This window comes from Coregonus clupeaformis, chromosome 29 (genome assembly GCF_020615455.1).
Source record: "Coregonus clupeaformis isolate EN_2021a chromosome 29, ASM2061545v1, whole genome shotgun sequence".
Classification (NCBI taxonomy): domain Eukaryota; kingdom Metazoa; phylum Chordata; class Actinopteri; order Salmoniformes; family Salmonidae; genus Coregonus; species Coregonus clupeaformis.
Window position 1 is genome coordinate 63,191,550 of NC_059220.1, and position 18,721 is coordinate 63,210,270.

Genomic DNA, 18,721 nt, shown 5'->3' on the forward strand with positions numbered 1-18,721 from the left:
CTCGCTGGATTATAGAAATATTGGCCTGTGAGGTCCTGTTGTGTGGGGAGAGAGAGGACTGATTCCATCCCATCAGTCACTGTGGCAGCCACATCTGCCATACATCTGTTTGTCAAGGATTTAGTTCCGCTTAAGTTGCTTTTCCATTCAGGAGCCCTGTGTGCTTCCCTCCAATTTAAGCCCTAACTGATGACAAATGGTGGCGCTCCTATGCAGTGGACAGCTGGGGTGCGTGTTAGCAGGCAGGGAGAAATGTAGAATTGCAATGCTATGCTGAGACAAAGACACATGATAGCTCATCGCTATGAGGATGTAGCTTAGCATAGTGCATACACTACCACCCATCAGTGTGTAAATAAATGTACGTACATTATTTGATTAAATTAGTACACAGAAATCACTTTTTACCCTATTATTATATAATTTTTTCAGGGAAGAAATGATCAAATAGAATGGATGGTTTTCAGTCACAGTAGTCTATATCCTCTGTGTATGCAGGTTGCATGTAGATAGGCTATATCAGGCAAATTGTATTACACAGTAAAGCCACATAATCCATCTATTTGAATCAAACTGGTGAGAAAGCAGGAGTATTGGTCTACTTGTTGGAGGATTTGGATGAATACATCCTGATTCAGATGTATTTATATGTCATGAACATCTTTCAAAATGCATTAGCTTGACATAATGGGAGAGATGGGTGCTTGCTTTCTAATTGGTGTGGGATTATAATATGCATCCAGGGGAAAATAAGTCTCTCTCCTTCTCCTGTGGCTGCTTTCCTGCTCCACACATGGGAAGCTGCCATTTCCTACTAGGGTAGATTATATCTGGGGTCTGAGACATCAAAAGGTAAATCCTCTGTACAGTATTATTCCACTGGCATACAGACCAGCCTGGTCTCATATACTAGACGTAACATAGTAAAAGTAAATCCGGGAAACTAATTAGAATTATATGTTGCATTTGGTATAAGACAGATGGTTATTTGAGGCAAGTAGGGTGGTTAGTTGGGGTGGATGGGTAGGCGTATAACGTGAACGTCTAGCAACCCAAAGGTTGTGAGTTCGAATCACGAACAACTTTAGCATTTTAGCTAATTAGCAACTTTTCAACTACTTTCTACTTTTTAGCTACTTTGCAGCTACTTAGCATGTTAGCTAACTCTTCCCCAACCCTAACCTTAAACGTAACCCTTTTAACTAATCTTTCCCCTAACCCTAACCTTAACCCTTTAACCTAACTCCTAAACTTAACCCTAACCTTAACCCTAACCCCTAACCCTAACTCCTAGCCTAGCTAACATTAGCCAGCTAGCTAACATTAGCCACCTAGCTACCTAGCAAGAATTCGTAACATATCATACATATTGCAAATCCGTAACATATTGTACATTTAGAAAATGTGTAACATATTGTACGTTTAGCAAATTCTACAATACGAATTGTAATTGGTAACATATCATACGAAATGGCTATTGAAATTCACAAATTAATACATACCAGGGAAATATAACATATCATATAAAAACGAGGATCTCGGATTTACGTACAGAATAATACGAAATGCTCTGAGACCAGGTTGGACAGACAGATATAGTAGCTATAAATTGCAATACTGCCGCCAGCCGCAGGGAGGTGGTCTGGCTTCTTAGTGCAAACTTCCTCACGTTTTGTAAATATTTTTTCAGGTTTAATCGAAAGAGGCTACTAAAACACATGCGGCCAATAGCATGACTGTCTAATTATGTGTCAGGGTTTAGCCTGCGATAGTTTACTGGACAGTTTCAGTTCTGCTTACATTTTCAGGTGCCCTAAAAACAGGTAGAGCACGACTTTGATTGGGAAAGCATTGCGGGCAACCTGCCTTTTCTCAGAAAGGGAGCAACTTTGAGAGGATATGGTTCCATTTTCCATGGCTAAATGCTTGAAAATTATTAAGTGATTATTTATCTTAAAGTAAAAGCGTTTTATAGCAATAGTGATAATGATATGTGATATAAGGAGCTACGATTCGCAATGAAAAACATTTAAAAGTGAATAGGCTAGTCAAAGTTAAGATGTTGGTTGCATACTTTCATGTTTTTTCAATGCTTTTTACGAGTCTCGTTCTCTAGGTAGACGCCCTACTGTACCCTGTGAATGATAACGTCATCATGTCGGTGCATAAACTGGTTACTGTAATTGTATGGAACGGAAGGAGGTGGGGTGCTGCTGTTTAAGACATTGATCATTGACGTTGCAAAGAATGAACGGAGCGGCTCAAACAATCCTGGCGACATTCTGAACGCTGATGAATGAAACCTAATCCATGGTCGATTATCAGGAGATTTGATGGATTTCCTATAAGAAACTATACTCTGGGTGAATAGTTCCAGTTTATATATACCTCTCCTTCTCCTCCCTGGCTCCCTCTACTCACCGCTCTAACAACGCAGAAGTCTCCACGGTCTTCATCATAAGTCATTTTCATGAACAATGACAACCAAGTTGCTGGTGTCTTTCTTACTTCTGTCAGTCCAACGGGTGCGGTAAGTCTCGTGACTGTTACGATAATAGGCGTTGTTTTTACATATTTGTGAATTGTGGTAAAATGAATTAAATAAATTAGAGCCTATTATGTGCTATGTATGGTGCGCGCGTCTTTGGTGCAAAAACACCGACCTTCTTGCGGAGTATTAATTGAACTTCAGAGTCATTGTTTGGCCAAATAGCTATTTGTAGTGACCATTTGCATTATTAATTGTCGAACGTGTTTGCATGGCCTATTCTATCACATAATCAATAGGTAGCCTAAGTAGGTAAATACTGTAGGTAGCCTAGTTTAATTACAGTATGTATGACCGGGAGCGTCCGTAGTCATTGGTTTTGTGTAGAGATGTGTTTGATTTTGGATTATATATTTTTCTGTTCAATAAATTACTTATTGTACGATGTCAGTTTAAAGTTTGGTTTCATTTGCACTTGTTATGCACTGAATTCAAAAACCTAGGCCGAGTAAGACTATTATGACTGATCGATTTTTTATGCATTAATTATAATCTAATGTCTGTGATTTTGAGGATTAAAAAAAAATAATAATACAACGGATTTATTTTTCTCTATGATGTTTAGTTCCGACCCAGACCCAAGGGACTACGATGGGGACTATGAGGACACTACTGTCAATCAGATGCTGGCTCCCAAAAACCATCAGGCCGAGGCCACGCTCATATTAAATAACTTACTTAAGGACTACGACAAGACACTACGCCCTGATATTGGAGGTGAGTTACATTTCTGTATTTTTACTGCGGATATGATAAAAAAACTTTCAATGGAGTGTCTAAGTTGGTTTGGTGATACGCGCACCTTCAATGGCTATGGCGGAAGCGCGCTGTCCATGGTGCTGAAAGGTCCTCCTCGGGCGCGGTGCTCGCTCACTGGTGGTTTTGTGCGTGTTTTTTCCACCAACGCGCTCAGAGCTTCACCTGACAACCTAATCAACCAAGCAGGAGGAGGAAATCATTCCAGATAAACAGATACACATTTGGCCAGCCTATTTGTTTACCGGTACATGGCCAACCCAGATTACAGTAATAATAGTAGCCCATTAACGATGAGTGGTAACGATGAGTGGGGCATTGTATTGTACAGTAGGCATAGGTTAGTTTCCGTGAGACAACCATCTCCCCATCTGTCCCTTGTTGATTACAAATGGAATCTAGATGAAAGGCAGTTGTCAGAAACTCAATGCTGGTCATAAAATATTAACATTTGCACTTGAGGATAACATGCAGCCAAAGACAGATTCAGGATATTTATGTTAATGGTAACAGAGTAGGTATTGTTGATTATCTCAGTAGTAAGCCGAGTTCTTCCCACAGGGCTGTCTTCATACAGTAGACACATGCTGTTTCTCTTAGCTTCCTGAGTCTGACAACTAAGTGATAGAACTATACTGAACAAAAATATAAACGCAACAATTTCATTAATTTTACTGAGTTACAGTTCATATGAGGAAATCAGTCAATTGTATTAAATTCAGTAGGCCCTAATCTATGGATTTCACATGACTGGGAATACAGATATGCATCTGTTGGTCACAAAATGAGACTCACAATGGGCCTCAGGAACTCATCACAGTATTTTTTGTGCATTCAAATTGCCATCGATAAAATGCAATTGTGTTCGTTGTCCCTTATGCCTGCCCATACCATAACCCCACCACCACCATGGGGCCCTCTGTTCACAACGTTGACATCAGCAAACTGCTCGCCCACACGACGCCATGCACATGGTCTGCGGTTGTGAGGCTGGTTGGACATACTGTTAAATTCTTGAAAATGATGTAGGAGGCAGCTTATGGTAGAGAAATGAACATTCAATCTCCGGCAACAGCTCTGGTGGACATTCCTGCAGTAAGCATGCAAATTGCATGCTACCTCAAAACTTGAGACATCTGTGGCATTGTGTTGTGTGACAAAACTGCACATTTTAGAGTGGCCTTTTATGCTCCCCAGCACAAGGTGCACCTGTGTAATGATCATGCTGTTCAATCAGCTTCTTGATATGCCACACCTGTTAGGTGGATGGATTATCTTGGCAAAGGAGAAATGCTCACTAACAGGGATGTAAACAAATTTGTGTACAACATTTTTGAGAAATAAGCTTTTTGTGCGTATGGAAAATGTATTGGGTTTTTTATTCCAGCTCATAAAACATGGGACCAAGACTTTACATGTTACGTTTATAATTTTGTTCAGTGAGCATAATTCAATACAATCGTTTGATAAATATGATAATGAGCACGACCACAGACACCACTGTTTCATTTGTATTCAGTATTCTAAAAGTTTCACATGTAGTAGGTGTACATATAATCGTGGCAACTAAGAACCAAATCTTGCGCTGTCCATGAGAGACTAATATACATTGCATGATGATGTCAGGGGCGGATTGGTCATCTGGCAATTCTGGCAGATGCCAGATGGGCTGGACCATTTTTTAGATGGGTGTGCTGGTCAACATTGACACACACCATCTTTTTATTTTTATAAAAATAAATATATGAAAAAAGTGACATGGCCGGCGGCCCATGGGCCTGTTAAGACTTTAAAATGTATCTGTTATACTAATCTGTAATGAGCCTTTGGCTGATCAGTGGGCAATGGCCGACCCCCCTACCAAGATTGTCCGGCCTGGTTTTCTGATAGGCTGAGCTGAGGTCATACAAACACATTCGAAGTCAAACGCGGTATAAGCAAAGATAACTGCTCCAACTCTGTCATCAGTTAGACAGCCAATATTATGGATAGTAAAAAACGGAAAGTTGGTGCCGATAAACTTCTACATTGTCACCTCACTAAAAACATACTTTTTTTGGGGTGACTAAAACCATGATTTGGTCAAACAGTAAAGTGCATTATCCTCATGATTCCTGTAATGAAAGTGTCTGCCCTGCCACCGTGCCTGTTTCGCTAGGGCCTGCTGCTGTGATGAGAAAGCCACTCTCCTCTCCCCCATGCACTCAAGAGAAAAAATATGTTCTGATTGTATAACATTTCAAAATGCAATTGCGGGAAAAACACCGCTTTGGAAGCTTCGCCCCTTTGTCCCTGTCGAAGAGAGGGGGGTTTCAGCTTTCTGTAGGTGTAATTGATATTTAACAACTCTCAATATTCACCTCAATAGCAACAATTTTACAAGCAATATATCTGAAATGGCTTTGACATATGGAGCGGCGTGTGTGAAATGCACACCGGCCATTGCGAGGGCCTACAACTGCAACGTTTTTTGGTGACATTCAATTTACTGTTGGATGAATACATTGCTGCTAGCAGTGGGCATTATATATATAGTTAGCTATCTAGCTAATATGCTTTGAGTCTCTACTTCCTCAGGTGTTGAACCCCAAAGTAATTAGCCTATGATATTGGTGCGCATAAAAAATCCTGAAATTCTGAAGTCCTATTTTGACCGTAAAATATAGAAGCTATACTCTAATTGTCATACCAAAATGCATGGCAATTGCTGGATTAGGTTGCACATCAAAATATATTGAGTCATGTATTCCTGCTTGGATGTGTTAGATGAAACAACATATTTATTTGAATAACTCAGTAGTCTATTTATAATCACTATGAATGACTTCATAAGATGATTACTCATGATTTGGGTCCGACCAAATCATGGGCTGGTGCCACCAACTGTAAAAGTTAGTTGCACCAGTGACGCCATGGGATAATGTTAGTAATTAGTAATTAGTAATGAACACTTAGGGTATGTGTTGATTCAGGGGAACACACAAGACAGGCACTAATTTACAATGTATCCAAAGTCATTAGCTTGGCTTTTATAACATACAAATCTTAAAGGAATAATCCACTCAAAAATGATATTTTATAAAAAAATGTATTAGTCCACTGTTGATACAGTCCCAAAATGTTTTGCATGTCAGCAATCACATTTTCACGATATAGAACTTTCAAAAAGCAAATTGTAACTTGCCACCATCATGATGATCCAAAATGCATCATATGATGCAAAACGCATCATCATGATGATGTGGCAAGTGACAATTTGCTTTGAGTTGGTGGCGCACTCAGTGATGTGGGCTGGTGTGGAGAAAATGCCAGGGCCAGATTTTTGTCCCAGTCCGCCCCGTTGCATGTAGGGGTTTTACAGTAATGACTGAAGGTCAGATGTAATGTATTACAAATAGGGCCAAATGTACTCTTTATTCTAGTTTTATTATGTATTTTTGTCTCTTATTCATGTAAACTATGTAAACCACATATTTACTGTAGACCTATGCTCTTTTTGAATGCTGTACAATGCCATAATATGCATTGTATATTCATAAACATGTATGAATATATTGCATGCCTGTAATACAAGCTGTATACTACAATGCTTTGCGCCTTGGGACATTGTATTCCCTGAGTTCAGAACTCCAACATCACCTGACAGATTATGGATATTGATGCATCTCTCGGTTCAGCTCACATGAGGGAAGTGGCTGCTTCTGTGTCCTTATTATGTCAGCTTCCTTTTGGGTTGTCAGGGGATCCTAGACAAAGTGGGTCAGAAGATTATTCCTCAGCATGCCAAGATGATGCACCACCCAGTTTGGGAATTACACCACGGTACATCAGCATCAAACTCAGGAAGTAGCATTCCTCACGTGGCACTCCTCCAGGGCAGGCACGGGAACAGTGGGGGATTCAGAGGGATTCATTCACAGAGAACAGAGTTGAACCTTGGCTGCTCCTCTAGCTTGGCTGCTCCTCTAGACCTCGATGGGGCTAGGCTGGATGTGTTGGGCTATGTTGGATGACTGACAGGGCATGTCTGCTTGAAAGATGTAAGTCACGGGTTTATTTCCAGGTTGAAGGGTGTGAGAGTGTGAGTAACACTTGATGTTGCTAATTATCTGAGTGGCATGGCCACCCGCTGCCAGCTGTTGTAGCACATGGGAAAGTGTCGCGTTAGTCAGACACGTACCTACACCAGTCTGTGTTTGTGTGTGTGTCTGGACTTGTTTTCACATTTGTCCGGACCAGAATGTCCTGACAAGTGACCAGAATGTCCTGACAAGACAGGAAAACAAGAACAATTCTGAAAAGTCAGGACATTTTGCATGTCCTGAAAAGTAATAATGCTATTTTGGGTTTAAGAGTTAAGTTTAGGGTTTGAGGTTAAGGTTAGGGTTAGGCTTAGGGTTGTGGTTTTTTGATGGGAATAAATGTTTACTCCCCAAAAAGTCCTGACAAGTAACTGAAACATGGCTGTATATGTGTGAGTGTGAGTGTGAGTGTGAGTGTGAGTGTGAGTGTGAGTGTGTGTGTGTGAGTGTGTGTGTGGGGGGAGGGGGGGGGGGGTGTGTGAGCGAGAGAAAGAAAGAGAGCGAGAGAGAGATCATGCATGTGTGTGTGTGTGTGTGTGTGTGCGTGTGTGTGTGTGTGTGTGTGTTTGAGCATTGTATGTGCAGGTGTGTGTGAGTGTGTTTGCATAGAGTGTGTGGATGGGTAAGAGGAGATCCTCACTCCAGTCTATCTTTTTGAAGTGTGAATTAACAACCCTGGCATTAGTCAGGCTGCTGTTGGAAATGATTGAAGAGGGACTTTGATTTCTGACAAAAACGCAGGTGCTTCACCGTTAAATATAAATTGCCTTCAGACACCAATGGGTTTAGAACGAGTGCAGCTGCTCTTCTCTGAACATCCCTGTTCCTGGCGGCCTATTTGTTCAACGGAAATGCTTATCCCCACCCAAAGATGCATTTTAAACATTCGTTATACATTTGCACTGATGACAATACCTCTGGAGGTGGTAGCACTACTGTGGTTCTGCACAATGCAAAGTTTGACCCCACGTCGAGTTTGAACTATTTTCTAAAAATCACACCATCCAGATTCACAATGAAGGCAATCCAAGGCCGACACTCATTTTTCTTTCTGACTTTGGATGGCTCTTATTCAGGGAGATGAACCTTGCTCACCCAGACACAGTGCTAGACTGGCTGTACAGCACAGAACAGCACACCCACTACACATTTCCACTGGGTCAGATGTGACTGCACAGCCTCCACATTTGCCCTCAGCAAATGTATTTATCTTCTCTTCAGAATGGAGATTCCAGTGATAAAACTGCATTGGCTGGATCCCAATCAGATGGAATCTGTTTTGGATATTTTGGCAAGGTCGGCTGCAGAAGTGGTGTAACTTTACCTGGATTGGATAGACTGTTATTGACTGTATGATGTTGGATGGTATTGCCATTGATTTTCTTGTGCTGTTTGCAGGGCTATTAGGCATCAATATCCTTCATGATAGCTATTTATTATTCCAGAGCCGTTATCCCCTGTTTTACGTGATGTCATCAGAGACACAGAATCCAGTTTTCTATCAAAATGCTTTCTGAACAGAGGGCCACAAAATTGGTCTGGACATTTAATCTACTCAGGTTTAGTAGATGGATAACGGTCGGAGAGTAGTAGACTTTTAGAATCTTAAAGGCTTCGCTTGGCTGCGCTAGATAGTCTCAGTCCTCTCGCAAAATCCAGTTTGCGATTGAATTGATTTCAGAACAGGGGCCCAGAAAATTGGTCTAGTCATTTGATCTACTTCAGGTGTAGTAGATGGATAATGGTCGTGGAGTAGTAGACTTTTAGAACACTATAGGCTTAGCTTGGCTACACTGGGCAGACTCAGTCCTCTCAAGATTCTCCACAGTGACACATTGACGCAAACTTCCCGCAGACAGGGAATGCCTGATATACCCTTTCTCTATTTTAAGCCCCCTGAAATTTCATTAGATTAGATCACCCACCGGAGAGGAGAGCCGAGATTCCCAGACAGACAGACTCAATTAAATGGAATCCACATCTGATCAGGGAAGCACTCATCTCTGACTCCTCATTTAGTTCCACCATGGTCATCCCCACTTCCTGAATCTAGCAGGTGCCCAGAGAATCATGCAAGACTTTGATTGGTTTGATACGGGCGCTGCTGAGGTGCAAAGGTGTGAATGGAGGTTATCCTTATGGATGTTAAACTTCTTTAGAGTGTCTTCCACCCTCCCATTGTTAGGGATTACTAGGGTGTTTAAGGAGGGAATACAAATGATTATTTCCACAGTTGTAATGTAAAGGGCTTTGGAACCAGCTCAGTATAATCCCCAGACTTTCTGTCAGAATCTGCTGTGACATATTCAGTATAATACTAATGGAAGCTGTCTGACAATTTTAATACACAACTCATCTTTATTCTGTTTTTTTTTTATGAAAGAGGGGATTTAATATGGAACTGAATATGCTTCAGGGTGGTGGGGTGTGTGGGGGGAATCTGTGTGTTTGTGTGTGTGTGTGTGCGTGTGCACGTGCCTGTGTGCATGTGTGTGTGTGTGTGTGTGTGTGTGTGTGTGCTTACTGTTTACATTCCTCATCTGCCCTTTTAGAATGTGTAAGACAAAACATCTATAATATATCAACCAACTTGTCCCACTTCTGCAACGTACAAGATTGATGCTACAAATTACCCACAGATACATAGAAGAAACTCCTCACTGGTCATATCAAGCGACTGAGCATCCATCTTGGATTCCCATCCATCAGAAAGTAACAGAGATCACTTGACCTAATGTCACCTGTTTCCCATCAGAGAAAGTTAAGCCATCGCCTCCGGCTCTACAGTGATCAGGTTAGCGGGAGCCACAATGGCAGGACCTGAAACAGAACCACACATCCTAATGAAGATAGGATCGCCAGAGGTGCATTATACATCTTCAAAGTCTCTCTCATATAATGAGCTCTATCCATATGCCCCCTCCCATTCTGCTGAACTTAATACTGTTAGTGTGGATCTCACAGGTCTCAACTCCAGTAAAGCAGGGTCTGGTGGATTAATAGGCTATTAGCCCATTCCCTGTGCTATTGTTAAAGGGACGCTCAGCAATTTAGCCAGGGCATTCACAAACATTGGAACCCAGCTACAGATTCATTTGCTGTTGTTTTCTTACGAAGCAGCCCCATATCCTCATGCCATTTGGTGTGTAATTGGCGAGATTAGATCGCAATGTCCCAAAACATGGTGTCCCCAGTCTATCTGTCTACTTTTCAAGAAAATGGCCTAACAAGTCTTGCTAGGGAGCCTAACAAGACATGGGGAAGCAGATGAAAATCTATTCAATGGTTATCCCGGTTAGAGGCAACAGGAAATTATGTTGTGATGATGTGGACATTGCAGGTTCACTCAGAATGTTAGTCAGAGGCTGCGTTTAGACAGGCAGCCCAAATTTGGTCTTTTGTTCAGTAGTTGGTCTTTTGATCTGAAAAAGATCTGATGTGAAAAGATCTGATGTGATTGGTCAAAATACCAATTAGTGGAAAAACTATCAGAATTGGGCTGCCTGTGTAATTGTGACAAAACCAATTAGTGCAGTGTGTAGTGTTAACAGTGTCTGCATCCCACAAACATCAGGTCTTGGAGAGCCTAGATAGATTCTAATGGATTTCTATGCAAATTGACACAAAAATCACACCTGTCCTTACAGTGTTTACATTCTAAGTTCACCCACATATAATTTATTTTCCACTATGTGTGATTGATTGAATTGGGTCTCATTACCATTTTCAAATGTACTTTATTCATTGTACAGCAATACTGTCACCTATAAATGCTTTGTAGTTATCAACTACAGCTCTCGCCCCTAGTCTCTCTTTGATAAGGACAAGTAGAGGATATTAGTTTCAGGGTGCAGCGGAGGCCAGGGACACAGCCACCTGGGATGTCTCACTTCCTGTTATAATATAGTCTGTCCCCAAACTCCCAGAACACACTAGGTCATGTCTGTCTACCACCTCACTTTTAATTACCTCTGTCTGTCTGGCAGAGAGAAGTAGAAGACAGTTAGACAGAGTGCAGCGAGGCTCGATCTAACCCTGACTGCGTCCCATATGGCACCCTGTTCCCTTTATAGTGCACTACATTTAACCAGAGCCCTATATAGGGAATAGGGTTCTATTTGGGATGCAGACACTGTTAACACTACTCCTAAGACGGATGACAGATATCACCCGGCGCCCATTGATCTCATCTGAAGATGTTTGTGTTTGGATTGTTGTTGTGAAAGATGAAATGAGCTTGTCACGATTCCGGCAGAGAAGAGATAGAAGGGAAGAAAGTGACTGGAGGGTGACGAGAGTGGCATTGTGCACATTTGCTAGAGACGCAAACCTTGGACAACGTATAACTTCCATCACGCTGCTCACCGAGGCTCGAACCCAGGACCTCTGCTTTTCTAGCACACGTGACCACCCACCCGAAGCGTCTTACCAGTCGGCGCCACCGAACAGTTAACGATTCAGCGCTGCAAGTGGCGACACTTCAGGCTGAGGAGTATGTTTCATACATCCCCATGTGCTACAAAGACACTGGAGAGCCTGTCATATAGCTTCTTACCCTCTCAAAATAGGAGTACTGATCTAGGATCAGGATCCCGCTGTCCATGTGATCGTATTCATTGTAATCTAACAGTCAAACTGATCCTAGATCAGCACTCCTGCCCTGAGACACTTGATACATATGGCCCCAGGTCAGAAAAGATCAGATCAGATCAGACAACAGCAATGCAAAGGCAACTGAAGATGTTTTAATACAATGTAAGGGGAATTAAACTAGGGGAATTAAACTAGTGGAATTGAGCGGTCATGGTGAATGAGACCGGCGGGACTGACTAGGGCAAATGTATTTCTCATCACATTGACAGGCTAACTGGGTGTAAAAGCTGGTCCTCCATTAAAACCCTCATGGGGGCATTTTACTCTGCAGATGGGGAGTTGTAATCATGCTTGCTTAATCAGGAAGGGGAGGGAGGGAGGACGGAGTGTGTGTGTGTGTGTTGTCTGTGTGTGTGTGTGTGTGTGTGTGTGTGTGTGTGTGTGTGTGTGTGTGTGTGTGTGTGTGTGTGTGTGTGTGTGTGTGTGTGTGTGTGTGTGTGTGTGTGTGTGTGTGTGTGTGTGTGTGTGTGGGTGGGGGGCAGCCTTGCTGTGAATAAATCACTGATAACAGTAAGTGAACAAACTCAAGTCCTAGCAGCATAGGGGGAAACTCTACAGAGGATTCTTATGAGCAGTGCATTCACCTTCTCATGTGTCATGATTATATTGAATTTAACAATACAACTACTGTACATGACTACTACTTTGAATAATACCCCCCCGGGTGCACGTTTTGGTTTTTGCCCTAGCACTACACAGCTGATTCAAATAATCAAAGCTTGATGATGAGTTGGTTATTTGAATCAGCTGTGTAGTGCTAGGGCAAAAACCAAAACGTGCACCCAGGAGGGACCCCACGACTGAGTTTGGGAAACCCTGAATTAAAGTACTTTACCAATGACTTCAAAAAAGTTGCTGCAATAAATGTAAATTGCGTTATTTGATGATAGTGGTTAAAGTGGCACTTAATAATAGCCTATCTATCTTCATGCTGTGACAAGATGTACTCTGCTATTTTCTTGCGTCTGAATTCTACAAAACAGTCAAATATCTATTCCTCCATTACACCCTGTTGCAATTAAAGTACATCTTTGTGCGGATCTTTCTGTCATAGTCAGAGAGACAGTCTGATGTGAGTGTACTGCACCACCTCAACAGTTAATTGCCGAAGTTGCCAAAGCCTATGAAAGAGGCTAATGTGCAATGACAGAGGTGCACTTAGCCACACAAGCGTGAACTGCTCATTACAGCAACGCCTTGTAAGATTAGGTATAGAGAACAGGCTTTAAATTGTGAAATGTAGGGTTGGAATCGTGTATGGCATGTTATTCAATAGATTTGAGCCGTGCGGAACAACTTCTTCTAGTATAGGCATCACTTCAAGTGATAGTTCACTCCCAAAATCAAATATGTGTCAGGTGTTTTCATCCCTCAGAAATGGTTGAAAGTCGACCACAGTCAACAACAGATTTGTAGGCATGTCCATTTAAACACTTTTGACATGGTACCCTAGGCTTGGCAGTGCTACTACGCTTGGTTGGTGTTAAAAATAGTGTTTACAGTGATTTCTCTTTCTGTCTTTTACAGTTAAACCAACTCTTATCGACGTTGACATATATGTCAATAGCATCGGACCTGTATCATCAATAGACATGGTAAGTGAATATTTCTCTCTCTCTCTCTCTCTCTCTCTCTCTCTCTCTCTCTCTCTCTCTCTCTCTCTCTCTCTCCTAATTATCATGAGCATAATTTGATTACTTCGTTTTTCTGTGCTGCTTGAAAAAAGGTCAACTGTGGGCCAAGAGAGTTAAGGCAAGATACACATTCCATCATCCTTCATATCCCCTGTGAGCTGGGCTGCACAGACAGGAAAGCAGTTGTATCTGGTGGTGAAGTGGGATGTGTGGGTGATGGAATGAGAAATAGAGCCTGTGGTCACAGTGCTCAGACAACTGGTTATACTGTAGTAACTGTATCAGTATGCTCTGTATGTAAATGACTCAAATGTAAATGACTCAAATGTGTAAATGACTCAAATGTCAATGACTCAATGGTACATGACTAAACTTTAAGTGTTTTCTCAGTCGGGCCTTGCATTATAATACTTATAGTAGCATAAGGGTGAAGTGCCTTGCTCAAGGGCACATCGACAGATTGTTCACCTAGTCGGCTCCGGGATTCGAACCTGCGACCTTTCAGTTACTGGCCCAATGCTTTTAACCGCTAATATCCATAATGTGGTGTGTATTCTATGTGGTGTGCTAGTATGAACTTTTAGAACTTTAGACTTCCTCCAGATTCCAATAGATTGCTACAGGATTATATGGGACTAGTGAGAGCATAATGAATATTGAATACATATGATGGTGTAATACAACTCTGGCTCCCATTGTGGTAAGAACAACCCTTAGTGTGTTATTCATGATATACATCAGGGTTCTTAAGCCTTATTGCTTACTTACTTAGTCAATCTTATATGTAATGTCCCTATGTTAAGTAATCAACTTCATAGGTAGTGTAGTGTGCTGTTATGTTTCATTGTTGTACCCTTCAGTCCGGGCAACAGCCATTTCTGTTTAGAATCAACAGCTACACCTACTAGTGAGTCACCAGACCATCACATTACTGAATGATGTTCACCCCACCTTGTATTTTTACCAGATTATTTCAGATACACAGTGATTGGTGAGTAACACAGATCTCCACCACAATGTGACTTTGGCTAGACTACGATAGCCTATAGGAGCATCCAACACCCTCCCTTAGCCCCGCCCCTGTAACTGTTTGTCCTGGCAACATTACAAAGCCAGGAGGAAAAGAAAACAACAGATTTCTTCAGCTCGGCTTGGCTGCAAACCCCCGTCACACTTCAGTGCACACTGAGCATCACTCTGTGAACTGTGGAGTAATCTCCCATGTCTTGAATGTCCATTTAACGCATTTAGATCATCAGAACTCTGTTTCTGGAAGACGAAGCGGCAGGTCAAGTCGATGGGTTGTATGGAACAGGGCATCCATATTGATCATGTACTATAATTGTTACATGTTCATATACAGTAGGGTTAGTAGTCAATGGACTCACCCAGGCATGATGTTTTATGAACATAGCTAGTGATAGCTAATGATCTTATTTTTTTTATAAATGGGAACTTTGTGTAATACCCATCCATATTGATAATGTACAATAATATATATTGGGTTTATATAGTCAATGAAGGCTACTCACTCAGACATGATGTTCTATGTTCATGTACTCTACTATAATTGTTTCTGTTTAAGCCATATATATAAACCTAGTATGTAGTCACCCAGACATGATGTTCCATGGGCATTGTTAGTGATCTAAAGAGAAGGAGAGTATTTTTGCAATCGGGGAATGGTTAGGGTTTATTTACACCAACGGTACTGAGTGTTCGGATGAGTCAACGTCACTGAAGCGGATATTAATCTAGGACAGAATGTGACGGGAGCATGTCTGATTAAGCACCATTAACTCAGAGTGCGGTGGTCATCGTTGCTGGTGCTATGCAGAAAAGATAGCAAGTCGAATTAGCCGACCAAAAGAGGACACTATGCCACAGTAATCTCGGCCAACAGTCCATCAGTTAAAGATAATGACTCTCTCCATGAGATCTCTCCATGCTACAGTGCTTCATGTGGTGCCATTGAAAAATGATGGATCTATGATGTTATTTGGTGCATTTTCGCAGAGTGAAAACAGATTGTGTTAATATGAGGAATCAAGATCAATCCGAGCTAATATCATCAACCCAGAAAGACAAAATCACTTCTACAGGACATTGTTCTTTTTATGTTCCACAGGATTAGCGTCAATAAACACAAAAATAAGTTATTCAGAACCTGTCTGGTTGTTTGGTCTCCTCAGAATGAAAATAGATAGAGTCTGCCAAAACGTCTAGCCTAGATAACAATGGGTTACATAATGCTAGCTAGTGAGGAGCCGCCCCACAGAGAGGACGAGAGATGTTTGATGACGCCATGTTTAAAAGGGAGTACGTCTAAGATGTGACACCAGGTCTCAGGGGAACAACAGTGGATCAGTGGGTAGTGTTTACTTTACCAACAGAGAACTCATCCTATTAAGCACTCTGTCTAACCTCCAGTCTCAATATCCATACTATACCCATACAGGGCGGAGCATGGTGTTATTGTCCTATACCACTTACATTGACATTTTAGTCATTTAGCAGACGCTCTTATCCAGAGTGACTTACAGTAGCATAAGGGTGAAGTGCCTTGCTCAATGGCACATTGTTCACCTAGTCGGCTCCGGGATTCGAACCTGCGACCTTTCAGTTACTGGCCCAACGCTTTTAACCGCTAATATCCATAATGTGGTGTGTATTCTATGTGGTGTGCTAGTATGAACTTTAGAACTTTAGACTTTGTCTACCCTCCTCCAGATTCCAATAGATCGCTACAGGATTATATGGGACTACAGGATTATATGAAGGCTACAGGCCCAGATCGTATCTCTCCTTCCTAATAATTGGAAGGAGAGAGAGCAATGAGCATAGGAAATATTTTGTGTGTTGGATTCCATTAGCTTTGGTATCTAATATCCATACACATACAGTTTTTGACAGCTGTCAGCTAGGATTTACAGTTACAATTAGTGTAAAAAATGTATTAATAGTTAGCTAACACTGGAACGCAATGGCTCCCTTGGACTAATCCAATACCATTACTATAGTACAGTATATATCAGAAGAAGAAAAAACGTGAGACATTTCTAAATGTTTTCATTGTCTTGTTTTCAACAATTGTTTTCACAGATTCTCCAGGTATCCACACATTCTGAGTTTCTGGATTGTAGATTTCTGCCACAATGACACTGGTTTAATGACACTGGTTACTTGATGTACTCACTGAATTATTGACTCATTTTGTTTGAAGGGACATCTTCACAATTTTCTGCGAAAGGAATTGCTATTTTTAGGCTATATCAGGGAGGCTCACTCTGTGTCCAAGGCAACGGGGCTACCCGTAGCAGAATCCACGGCCAGGCATACACAACATGCAAAAGTTCAAAGCTCTCTACAAGCAAGCTGCCCATTGTTGGCCAACATTTTACACAAGACTGACCTTTTGGTCTCTCACTGTAGGCCTTTCTAAAAAAAATTAAGGTTTGGCTTGACAATGACAGCAATGGAGTTGGCAAGATCACAAACAGATCCGGGACAAGGCTAAATAAACAATGTAGAACAGAACAATGTGTTGAAGCAAGTGTAATGAATCATACACAAGGCTGTGAGTACTTCTAATGGGTTGATATTGTGGATTTCCAGATCGTAGCATTGTACTGTAATGCTGTAATTCCTTGGAGCATCGTTTTTTCTCACTTGACCTTTCATAATGTGGCATTTGACATGCTCATTTTAGTGCCTGCTGTTGGACTTTAAATTCATGAGGGGTGCTAAATGTTTACCTGGAAGTTGCGCTGTGGGAGTAATTCTTAGCCTTGTAACGACCGACAGAGAAGCCAAGATACATTCATAAGTTACCTATTTTTACATGTTTAATTTGAACTCACATTCATCGCGGTAAGACTTTTGCTTTGCCCTTTTCTCGAGTCAGCAATTAAAAGCGTGGGTATGAGCTTTCATTTAGACATTGACATTTTAGTCATTTAGCAGACGCTCTTATCCAGAGCGACTTACAGTTAGTGAGTGCATACATTTTTCATACTTTCGTAACGATTTCCATAATAGTTAATGACACAGAACGAGTAAAGAGGATGTGGTTTTTCCATCCCTACATTGATAAGCTGTTTGAGCACAGCGTGTATTTTATAACCAAATATTATCGCCAGAGTGCTGGTTTTAACAGTAGTAATCATATCCTATTCATATCCCGCTGCTTATGGCCCTCATCTGAGGTAGATAATAAGGTTTTTTCTAAAGTCTTTACATTTACTGTAGAGATGGAATGGACTCCAGGGTAGACTGAATTTGGAAAACGTAGTCCCCTATGGGCATGTTAAGACCTTAATTAGAGACCATGGCTACTCATGATGAGTGCTGAGTGACTCATGATGAGTGCACATGCCTGAATTGATTAGCTCTTCCCCTAATGTGTGCATTTTGTATTGTTCTGGGTTCACTTGTAAAAGGGTCCTTGCTATCCAGGATCCTTGGGACATCCAACTCTGACATCACCACTTTGAAGTTTACATTTTAAATGGTTAAGGTAAGGGTTAGGGTAATGCTAGGGGTTAAGGTGGCGTAGCAGTGCGGTCATGGTTTTATTATGTGTCCTAGTGTAAATATCCAGTTTCTTGTTTTTTTTGTCTATTTTGTATATATTTCTCAATTTTACTTTTCATTCTTTAACTAAATATACTTTCCTGCAACCCGCCTCACCCAACGTGGAAAGGATTCTATTATTTCTTTATAACTTTCATCAAGAACCTTAAGCTGAAACTAGTGTAGCTGCAACTGAATTGCTACTTGCTATTAGTCACCGTTAGCGTCTTCACCATTGTCCGTGGCCTACACTATCCACCAGCCAGCTCTAGCTCTAGCCTGGACAATTCGTCGGCCAGTCTGCACAGCATGCTATCGACCCAGAGCATATCGGACTTTCTGCCGGAATCACTGGACCCTAGCGCCGGATCATCGCAACCAGCTAGCTGCAACCTGTTGTTGGCTAATTACCATTGCCCCATAGCAAGCACCAGTTAGCCTTGAGCTAGCCTCAGGCCCATCTCCCGGCTATCTAC

General features: G+C 41.6%; 1 protein-coding gene across 1 annotated transcript in view; it reads left to right on the forward strand.

Annotated features, from left to right (window-relative positions):
• The first annotated feature begins 1,835 nt into the window (after positions 1 to 1,835).
• The window catches only part of LOC121545210 (gamma-aminobutyric acid receptor subunit gamma-3), a 51,714-nt gene continuing 34,828 nt past the window's right edge, over positions 1,836 to 18,721 (forward strand). Inside the window, 3 exon segments of the mRNA XM_041855683.2 lie at positions 1,836 to 2,530; positions 3,114 to 3,265; positions 13,567 to 13,634. Coding sequence (XP_041711617.2) covers positions 2,478 to 2,530; positions 3,114 to 3,265; positions 13,567 to 13,634 — 273 coding nt within the window. The 5' untranslated portion in view covers positions 1,836 to 2,477.